Source organism: Leptodactylus fuscus, chromosome 7 (assembly GCF_031893055.1).
Source record: "Leptodactylus fuscus isolate aLepFus1 chromosome 7, aLepFus1.hap2, whole genome shotgun sequence".
NCBI lineage: Eukaryota > Metazoa > Chordata > Amphibia > Anura > Leptodactylidae > Leptodactylus > Leptodactylus fuscus.
This window is the reverse complement of record NC_134271.1, coordinates 23,708,373-23,719,554: the sequence shown is the minus strand read 5'-3', so window position 1 is coordinate 23,719,554 and position 11,182 is coordinate 23,708,373. Positions and strand designations below refer to the sequence as shown.

The window sequence follows — 11,182 nt, the reverse complement described above, 5'->3', positions numbered from 1 at the left end:
AGACCTGATCTGATCCTGACACATAAACATAAAACATTGGTATACTGCCATCTTGTTACAGGATAGCATGCACGGCCCCATTAAAGTGCATTACTACTGTATTCAGGATTAGTCTCTTTACGACCCCAGTCATGTGCGTGAGGTCTAAGATGAACCTTTAGACGGGTCTCCTTAAAGCAATGGCTTTGTCGCTACTCACTATTCTACACCGTCCTCAAAGCTCCATGGTCCTCCGAGCAAACAGTGTGGTGGTACGTCAAATAGCGTCACAATCAAAACCGTAAAGAACGTCTTTATGGAAATAAGATCCATGCTCATCATCATTATCATTAGTCCAGAAGACCTCCTTAATCCTGATGAAGATAGACTTGACTTCCATCAACTTGTACATTAAAATGACATCATGCACAAGTCAGAGGCCGGTATTAGAAGATGGGTGTAGCCCTCCACCCCCGCCGATCTAGTAACTGACTTATTATAGCACTTATAATAACTAATACTGTCCTAATGCTTATTAAGATTGATAGATATTACTCACATTATAATATATTCAGCATTCCCGTATCCCCTATTTTAAAGCAATCGATGTGCATCCCAATATACAAACCTTAAAGGGGAACTCTTTATATACACATTTCCTGGACAAAACCATTTCTGCAATGATGCAATGGCAAAAGAGCTAAACTACCATTATATATCCCCTGCCAGGAACCAGCAAAACTGTAATAAAGTGAGAAAAAGCGGAAAAAAATAAAATAAATATGCAAATATATATATATATATATTGATAAATACAACTAACTAGCAGTGTTCACTGAACAAAGGAGTAGGGTCAGGCTTTGAAAAAAACCACGTTCTATTAAGATAATAGGAAAAAAATATTTTAAAAAATATATATATATTCCCTTTATGGGATATGGAAGGAGTACATCATTATCACTTCTGGGATAAAGCAGGTGAATTGTATAAGGCAGTCTTCAATAGCCATAATATGTCTGTATTAAAGGGATTCTACCTAACACGTAGGAATAGCCTTAAGAAAGTCTATTCGTCTCCTACCTTTAGATATCTTCTCCACGCCGCTGTTCCGTAGAAATTTCAGTTTTTGCCGGTATGCAAATGAGTTATATCGCAGCACTGGGGGCAGGCCTCAGCGCTCAAACAGCACTGGGGGCGTCCCCAATGCTGCGAGAGAACTCTCCAGCGACGCCTCCATCTTATTCAGGAACAGGGTCTTCACGCATCTTCTTCCGACACTGGGGATCAAACTTCTAGGCCTCGTGCAGACCCAACTGCGCATTACTGCCAGCCACAAGAAAATGGCCACTTACAATACTGTGTAAGCAGCCATTTTCTTTTGGCTGGCGATCATGCTCAGTTTGATCCCCAGCGCTGGAAGAAGACGCATGAAGACTCTGTTCCTGAAGAAGATGGAGGCGACGCTGGTGAATTCTCTCGCAGCATTGGGGACGCCCCCAGTGCTGCGATAGAATTCATTTGCATACCAGCAAAAGCTGAGATTTCTGCGTAACGGCAGCGCGGAGAAGACATCTAAAGGTAGGAGACGAATAGACTTTCTTAAGGCTATTCCTACGTGTTAGGGAGAAAAAAAAATAAGATTTTAATGGTAGAATCCCTTTAAGGTCACAAATCCTAATTTACAAAGTTAGGGATATACAATGCTGTAAATTTGTGTCGGCCTGTTGGGACAGGATTAGCAGCTATAATATGGATCTATATAATACAGATATATTATTGCCATGTGAATCTGAGTGTATGTTACGGCTTCCATGGATGATCCCGTGGGTCTGCCAGATCTGTGAAACGACAGAGTCTAATGGCGGCCATAGAAGTTCAATCACAGCGTTAGTCATTTTGATGGGAAGAAGAGCCGATGACGACTGATGGCGAGATCAGTGAACTATTCGGGTTTTGAATCATACGGTCACGACAGTCTGGACCACAAAATATAGAACAGGTTCTATTTTGCGGCCTTGCTTCCCTGGCTCCTATTCCATTAATGAAAGGGGCAGCGGAAGCAAAGCCAGTGCACGCGTGACCTTAGCGTGTTCCCCGTGCCTTTAATTCATGGCTGTCAGGAAGCACACTGGCAACCGGCCTAAGGCTGGATTCACATCAGCCTTGACGACAAGGCACGCACCTCTCCAAAAACATGGCGTCTCCTCTACTGGGTCATGGACTAGTCCCAGCATTCACGCCAGCTTGCACCAGTAAACTAGTGCAAGTGATATTAAAGGAGTCATCCAGTTACTAAGATTGATGGTTTAGTCTCAGGATAGGCCATCACTATGGGCTCGAGAGCTGGGACCCTGCAGGTCACCGGCAGCAGGACCGGCATGATGTTCACATACTGTACAAGATGAAGGTACTGCAGCGAAGCCCCATAGACTTCAATGAGAATAAGCCATCAGTCTTTCACCTGCAAAACCCCTTTAAATGTAGCTCAACTCCTACACTTTTGCTTTCATGACATGGGAGGCCCAAAAATCCAATTTTTACAACAGACTCGTAAGGGAAATTGGCCCGATGTGTTAGTACAATGGCCATGAAGGTGCAATGTAACATAGGCCTAATGACCCGGGACCTTGCACAAGGCCTAGTAGTGACTGGGCACAGGCTGGTGCTGGGTGGTAGTGGAGTTTCTGCTATCTAGCGAACCCCATGCCCACTTTGCAGTAAAAACCACCATGCCGCAATTTCTAAAACCGGTCCATTTTGGAAATCACAGCATGTGAATTATACCTACGGAAACGCCGGTGGTTTCCCCCATAGGTATAATTGTAACAAAGTCTGCGAAAGAAAATGGTTTCTGTTTAAAGCGCTGCGGGAAGAACCGCATTGCCGCCACAGTTTTTCCTGCAACGGGACGTTTACTACTGTGGGACGTTCCATGGGGCCTCAGCCTTAAGTGGATTTAAGTTCCCTACACACAATGTAGAGAAGTTGTTCTATGACTAATATCCTCATAACCAATAGGTCAGCGAATAAAGGTGGTCATACTTACAAACGGGCAGCTAGTGGGGTCTGCTGACACCCATACACACTAGATTGTCAGCAGACTGCCCCACCCTGTACATATAATTTCGGTTCCAGGAGCTGAACAAATGTGTTGGTGCCCATTGGCAGAGCCTGTCTCAGGTCAAATACAGGAACGAATTTTGGACCTGTACTGAACATCGCCCAGTGGGAAGATGGACAACAATCAGCCAAACGAATGAAGACCAACAATGATATTAGCAATCGTTCTTCCCACTATAGCATGACAACTAGTGAATGTAAGCATAGCTTCAATTATGAGGAAAGTTTTCATAAAAGAATAGTACGGGTGAATATAAGAACAGCGGCGTTTACGAGCGCTCCCATTGAAGTGAATGGGAAGTGTTCGGCAGTCTGCCGTAACGCCGGCGTGTACGGCTGTGCTACACGCTCGGCGTTAATCCGTGTAAATGCCCCCTAAGGGTAAGTTCACACGGCCGTATCCACCTCTAAATCCTGACCAAAAAGATGGCTCCTATTGAAATCAATGGGAGCTGCTCAGTTCTTTTTTTCCGAGAGCTGTTTGTTCCGGCTCCTTGCGACATCTGCCTGAAGACACTCCCTCCCGATTAGGCCCATTCATTTGGGCCTAATCCGGAGCGGAGTGTGCGACTGGATACCGCTGCACTGCACCTCCGCCTCAGGTTCCGGTCCAAAAAAAAAAACCCCGAGTGAACTTACCCTACTCTACAAGTGAGGGAACCCTTCTGACACTGTTGTAGCTCTACCACTACACAAAATGAGGCAATAAATCAGCCTCCTTCTCCCCCTTCTCCTCTCCATACACTTCTGTGTGTGTTGTATAACAACTGAATGTAAACAAATAGACTAAGTGAAGATAAAAGGAGAGCAGCTAAACAAGAGGAGACGCAAACAGATTTCCTTAATGAGACATATTACAAACTTTCCTATATTCACATGTACTATTCATTTATGAAAAGTTTTAACAAGTCTCGACCAACTTACGACAGACAGGAAATCGGCTCAAATAGAAGGGTAGTGAGGCCGCCATTAACCTGGGGATTTTAGTTACTGAAGGAGTTTAAAAGCTGCCTGGGGACCACCCTAAACACAGTCTGGGGACCACCCTAAACTTTAGATTGTCAATCAGAATCTAATATAAGACTCTGCTATTCGGATTATATTTCGGATTTGCATAGTGGTACGCTTACACTGTTGCATATACAGCATATTCTCTTGCTCAAAAAAAAAAAAAAAGCGATTGTGTGGCAGTTCTCGACCCCTTTCCAAATATTTGCACGGATATCAAACTAAAATAAAGACTCTTCACATTATATACTTTACTTTTGGTTTCCTATTCTTGTCAACACATAAAACAGACGAGCCACTCTGTAGCCCACGGGTGATGGGACCACATAAGGTCTTCTGGCGGACTTCAGCCATATTATATACAGATCCCGTTCCATCAATCTTCCGATACACTCTACCATTCATTCCCATCTTAAATAGATAGCTGTACAATAAGCTCAGGCGCTAACTGACGTACAACATATTCCCATGAATGAGAGGATTGTAGGGTCAATGATAATGTAAGGGAATCCACACATCCCCAAGTGGTGGAGAAGATTGAGAAGATTGACAGAGCTCACAATAAAAAGCAAAAAAACATAACAATTCATGAGTTGAGGAAAAAAAAAAGATCAAAGGAGATTCCATCTTGGCAAGTCAAAAAGGACACTGGCAGGGAAACGGCACGGCGAGATTGTCACTAAGAGTCTTCCACCATCTGGAGTAGGGAGTTGACCGCAGCTTCTCTGTTGCCTCGATGTTCCTCCAGGACAGATCTAATGACTTCTTGGTCTATATCTGGAAACATATCTTTGAGGGCTTTTAGGTCTTCTTCTCGTGTTTGGTGCTGAGGGTTGACGGCAGGCTGTGGTAAAGTCATTGGCATTCCCGGGTTGTAAACAGGTTGCATACCTAGAGGGGGAACAAAGACGTCTGGGTTATTACGGCTCATGATGGATTCTCTTTAAAGATACTGTTTTAATGATTTATCAAGAGATTAAACTTTTGTTTGATTCGGATCTGTCAAAAAGGAGAACAAAACAGCAACTTTTATTCCGTAGAAGTTTCTGGCGCAACAAGAACGGTACACAAAAATAAGGGTTGTTATTAGCCGTCACCGGCCTCAAAGGAAAAAAGAACAAAGCGCCGTCTTCAAACGGGTCACTCCTGGAGAAGGCTTTGTACAGGGCTCTGACAATGCAGAGACATTAGAGTTCACAGGCTCGAGGGGGAGGGGGGGATGCAACCAAAAATGTGAATGCAAAGGGACCAATATGGAAAGACTCCTTAGTTACAATATAACAGGTCTTTCAACTCAATAGGCTGTCGAGAGTGCAGCAACAGGTCACTACAGCGCCTGGCCTGGCCCTAGGAGGGGAGGAACATCTCACAAAGTTCATGAGACCAGTGAATTCACGAGGAGGGTGCTCCCACCACCCATTAGGATAGCAACCACCATGTTTACAGATACACAGAGAAGGGTAGGCATGGGAGAACTCTACTCGTGAATACACTGGACTCAAACTGTGTGACCAGCTTAGACCCAGTCCACATCTGCGTTCGGGTTTCCACTTGGGGACCTCCCGAATGGAAACCTATACACATAGGAAAACCGCAGACCCCATAGACTATAATGGAAACACGAAACATGCAGAGAAAAAAGTGCTGCTTGCAGGACTTGTGTGTGGAAACCACGTGGACCCCATTATAGTCTATGGCAGGGGTAGGGAATGTACGGCTCTCCAGCTGTTGCAAAACTACAACTCCCAGCATGCATACTGGCTTTGCTGTTCTGGGAACTCCCATGGAAGTGAATGGAGCATGCTGGGAGTTGTAGTTTCACAGCAGCTGGAGAGCCGAAGGTTCCCTACCCCTGGTCTATGGGGTCTTTCCTTTCCTTAGATAACAGCTTTATGTGTATAGTTTTCGTTCGAGAAGGGGGGGTCCCCAAGTGGAAACCTAAATGCAGATGTGAACTGGTCCTTAGGGGCGGCATTCACACTACCATTGTGAGTATTCATCAGAAAGTGTTAACAATGGAAAAATGTGTCAAAGATCAACTACAATGGTCACAGTTCCTTTATTTTGGCGCAGATAAGACAGGAATTATTTCTCCGCATTTTTCGGGCAGAAATACGTCGGACCCCACTATAGTCTATGTGGTCTGATGGTTTCCACAGGTAACCACTTTTTAAGCAGATTAGATTTCCGTTCGTGGGGTCTGCTTAGGGACCCCACATACGGAAACCCGAACGCATGTGTGAACCTAGCGAAAAGCACAACACTTAGTGTCAGCCATGCTCCACTAAAAATTAACACAATTTACCAGTTATCTATCTATGTATTCTACTATGTAATTGTGTTTCCACGGTTACAGACTACAAACATATCTGAAGTAGTCATGCTCCATTTCCCGAGTACTTAAAGGGATCCTATCACTCAGACATGATTTTTTTTCTAAGTACCATATCGGAAGAGCCTTAAGAAAAGCTATTCGTCTCCTACCTTTCGTTGTCTTCTCCACGCCGCCGTTCGCCTACAATCCTAGTTCTTGTCGGTATGCTAATGAGCTCTTTCGCAGCACTGGGGGGCGGGCCCCAGCGCTCAGACAGCACTGTGACCGTCCCCAATGCTGCCAGAGAACTCTCTCCAGCGCCGCCTCCATCTTCTTCAGCAGCGTCATCTTTAGCCTCTTCTTCCAGCGGTGGCTTGTAACTTCTAAGGCCTCGGGCAGAGCAGACTGCGCATGCCCACAGGCCACGAGAAAATGGCCGCTTCCACAGTATTGGAAGCAGCCATTTTCTCATGGCCTGTGGGCATGCGCAGTCTGCTCTGCCCAAGGCCCGAGACCTTAGAAGTTACAAGCCACTGCTGGAAGAAGAGGCTAAAGATGACGCTGCTGAAGAAGAGGAGGCGGCTCTGGAGAGAGTTCTCTCGCAGCACTGGGGACGCCCCCAGTGCTGTCTGAGCGCAGGGGCCCACCCCCAGTGCTGCGAGATAGCTCATTAGCATACCGACAAGAACCGGGATTGTAGGTGAACAGCGGTGCGGAGAAAACAACGAAAGGTAGGAGAAGAACAGCGTTTCTTAGGGCTATTCCGACATGGTACTTAGAAAAAATCATGTCTGAGTGATAGGATCCCTTTAACATACGGGTAAATATCAATTGCTTATTATGGCTTATTTATTTGCAGAAATTAAACGGATTCCAGAAAATCCTATCACAACCCCTCACCCTCTTTGTCCGTATAGATTTGCACATTTCGCTATGTAACCCTTTATCCCAAGTTATAACTGTGTATTGGGAAAGTTATTACAATGTTTAGCAGAGTTGACTTTTCACTGTTTTTGTAGGTTCTTTTTTTATACTAGAGGTTTGTTACCATTTTTTGTAGCCCTTTCATTTTTCACAAAAAAAAGCAAAGCGAGGAGTGCTGCCTATAAGCCTTGTTTTTGGCGCAAACAGAAGATAAATCTGGTCGTTAGTTGGGAACAGTTCAAAGAAGGTGCAGTAGGGAGGAGGTACGGCTGCAGATCAGACTACGCAGGGTGTCAACAGTAGTCTGTAATCATGGAGACACATAGGCAGAATTTTTTTTTTTTTTTTTTTTATACTACTACTGCTGATCTATTGGTTAGTTAATATGGTTTAGATGCTCCAAAGCAATAGAAGATATAGTACAGGGGGTTATGCCCTCAAAGATCAGCAACTCTCCTTCTACTTCTCCCACTGCTCTGTCCATAACAGGGGGGAAGGGGGACAAAGAAAGAAATCTCCCATCTTGAAGGCATATTGCTTGGATATTTCATGATTTTACAATAGCCTGGGTTTCAACAACTTCTAGAATAAATGCGCGCCTTCACGGTCTTAACCTGCACCTTTGGCCACTGCACCTGCCCCCAATCCCCTTCAGATTGGGCATCCTTCCGTCCTCTGTGCATGGAAAGTCTGTATAGAGGAAAATCCTACATACTGAGGGGATACACAGGTTTCTCGTTTTCATTGATCCTTCATTTCTAGATTAAGACCCCGACCCCCACGTAGCAGGGTGTATATATATATATATATATATATATATATATATATATATATATATATATATGTATATATATATATATATCTGTATATGTGTGTGTATTAAATACCCTCAATACCCCAAAATGACAACATGAACCTAAGAGATCTGTGTCAGTACTACGGTGAAGCACCTTTCGCAGCAATTGTCGCCTCCAGTCATCTTGGGTATGATGCCACAAAGTTTTCACACTTGGATTTGGGGATTTTCTGCCATTATTCTCTGCAGAGCCTCTCAAGCTTTGCCAAGTTGGACGAGGACTGTCGGATAGTTTTCAGGTTCAATTGGGCCTTGGCCACTCAAGAACATTCAGAGTTGTCCCTAATTCATTCCGGTGTGGCCTTGGTTGTATGCCTAGGGTCATTGTCTTGTTTGTAGATAAACCTTCTGTCCAGTATAAGTTCAGAGCACTCTGGATAAGAATTTCAATAAGAGTAACTCTGTACTTTGTTCTAGTCAGCTTTCCCTCAACCCTGAACAGTCACCATGCCCCAGTGGTTGATTAAGCAGCCTCACTCCAAGGTGCCACCACCATGCTTCACTATAGAGATGGCACTAGACAAGTTTCTTCCAGACATGGCTCTTATAATTGAGGCCAAAAAGTTCAGTCTTGGCTCCATCAGACCATGGAATCTGGTTTCTCACAGTCAGAGTCCTTTGGGCACTTTTTTTCCGTAAGCTTTTTCATATGCCATTTACTAAAGGAGAAGCTTCTTTTTGGCCACTCTGCTATAAAGCCCAGATTGGTGGCGTGCTGCAGTGATGGTGGACCTTCTGGAAGTTTCTCCCATCTGCACACAGGATATTGGGAGCTCAACCACAATGGTCATTGGTCACCTCTCTGACCAAGGTCCTTCTCATCGATTACTTAGTTGGGTGGAGTGGCCAGCTCTATTTCACTTAAGAATTATGGAGGCCACGGTCTTCTTTCTTGTACCATTCTCAAGATCTATTCTCCACGCAGTCCGGTCTTAGAACAAAAACCAAGTTGAGAGGAGACAAGAACTGCTTATAGAGCCTGAAACGCCTTGAGCTGCCCTTGGGTTTCCATTCGGGGAGTCGGCTTGGGGACCCCCTGAACGAAAACCTATTCACATTAAAAAGCAGTTACCTGGGAAACCCACAGATCCTATAGACTATAATACGGACCGTGTGGTTTCAGCACGAAACATGTGGAGTGAAAAGTCCTGTAAGCTGCACCTTTCTCTCCGCATGTTTCGAGTGGAAACCACACGAACCCCATTATAATCTATGGGGTCCATGGTTTTCCTGAAAGTAATGCATATAGGTTTCCGTTTAGGGGGTCCCCAAGCTGACTCCCCGAATGGAATCCCAGATGTGAACTGGGCCTAAGAGCTTAGACAGGGATGAGTCTTTCCAAACCAGGCCTAGTCATATGAACCTACCACTAGTAGACTCCAAGGTGTAGAAACATCTCAAAGAAGATCAAGAGGTCCCAGAGCTAAAATTTAAAGTGTCATAGCAAAGGGTCTAAATACTTATGTCCGTACAAACCTTTAGAAATTTTTACAAATGTGTTAAAAAGGAAAAACTAATTATGGATTATTCAGTACAGAATGATGGTGGGGGGGGAGCATGAAGAATGCAGGTTAGATTTTATGTATGTACACGTGGAGAGACATGATATTCAATAGGAAACCAGACATAAGACACGCTCTTGTAGGTCATGAGGACAGAAAGTTAGATTGGTCTGGTCGCCTGCTTATCACACTACACAGATGCCCGGAGCCAAAAAGAACATTTTGCCAATAGGGATGGCGGCATACTGGCAGCGCTCACGCAGATTAACTACAACTAGGACAAATGCCGCTTTGAAGTTGGATATAATATCTATGCAGTATATAATGCAACGGGGTTTTCAGCAATTTTCACTAAATGAAAAATGATCAATGGCCACGGTCATCGCGGCATCAATATTCAGTGTGATATAAGCAAACCCCATTGTTTTATGGAGAGCGAGAAGGGATCATGCAGGGAGCGATACAGACTTACCCAGAGACAAGTAATCTAGTCCTGGGTGGGTGTGTATGCAATAGAGATAGAAATGAGCGGAGACAACGTTATTGTACCACATACAATACAAGCTAAACATACACTTACATAGGCAGAGATAAGAAAGAAGAATAAGGAGGGCAGCGACAACCAGAAAGACCGGTATGGCGGATGATAATCCCTTGGTAACATGGGCATGTACCAGCAGATTATGGGCTTTGTCTATCCCAACTCCCTATCACTAACATTGTGTGACTTCAGGATAGTGAGCCAACAAAAGCATGCATACGGCCAAACGGTTCTGAAGAGCAGATTTCTCAGGAGAAGTATATAAAGATAGCTGTATACTATGGCCAAAAAGTGCAAGTAGAAGTTTCCTGTAGGGTTAAATCTTAAAGTGTGCCTCCAATCCTAAAACATTTTTCATACAGGCGAATATAAGAAACTTTGTAAGATATCCGTCTCCTTCTCCACCTATTAGGCTGTTTGTTTACATAGAGTCTGTATCCAACTCATCCATAGAACTCTATGGAGAGTGGAGGGGGAGGCTGTTGATTGATTTATTGCCTTATTTTGTGCATTATTAAGCAACATAGAAGTGTTAAAAGAGCTACCTGATGTGGAGAATAACAGAGTGCAGCTGCTAAACTTATTTATATGTTGTTTTTTCCCCCAGCAGCCTCCTCCCTCCTCCCCTCTCTATAGACTAATATGTTAAAAGTAGCTCAGCTTGATAAATAAGAGTACGAAACATATGCCTAAAGGAATATTGCGAGGTTTCTTATATTCACCAGTACTATTTATATACAACTAGAGGTATGCTTTAAAGAGATCCTCTCCTGTCCTCAGGCACATGCGGTTTTATATATATCGCTAGAAAGCCAACAGTGCGCTGAATTCAGCGCACTGTCGGCTTTCCCGTTCTGTGCCCCCGGGCTGGAGATATCGGTGACGTTAGTTTTGGCACCAATCTCTCCCCACTGTCAGAAGAGCGTTCGAGGCGGTCT

The 11,182-nt window shown here is 44.3% G+C and overlaps 1 protein-coding gene across 2 annotated transcripts in view; it reads right to left on the bottom strand.

Annotated features, from left to right (window-relative positions):
- Window positions 1-1,390: 1,390 nt before the first annotated feature.
- TOLLIP (toll interacting protein) overlaps window positions 1,391-11,182 on the bottom strand; it is a 31,021-nt gene continuing 21,229 nt past the window's right edge. For both annotated transcript variants that reach the window (XM_075281411.1, XM_075281412.1), the window contains exon 6: window positions 1,391-4,998. In XM_075281411.1, coding sequence (XP_075137512.1) covers window positions 4,787-4,998 — 212 coding nt within the window. In that variant the 3' untranslated portion in view covers window positions 1,391-4,786. The remainder of the gene's footprint in view (window positions 4,999-11,182) is intronic.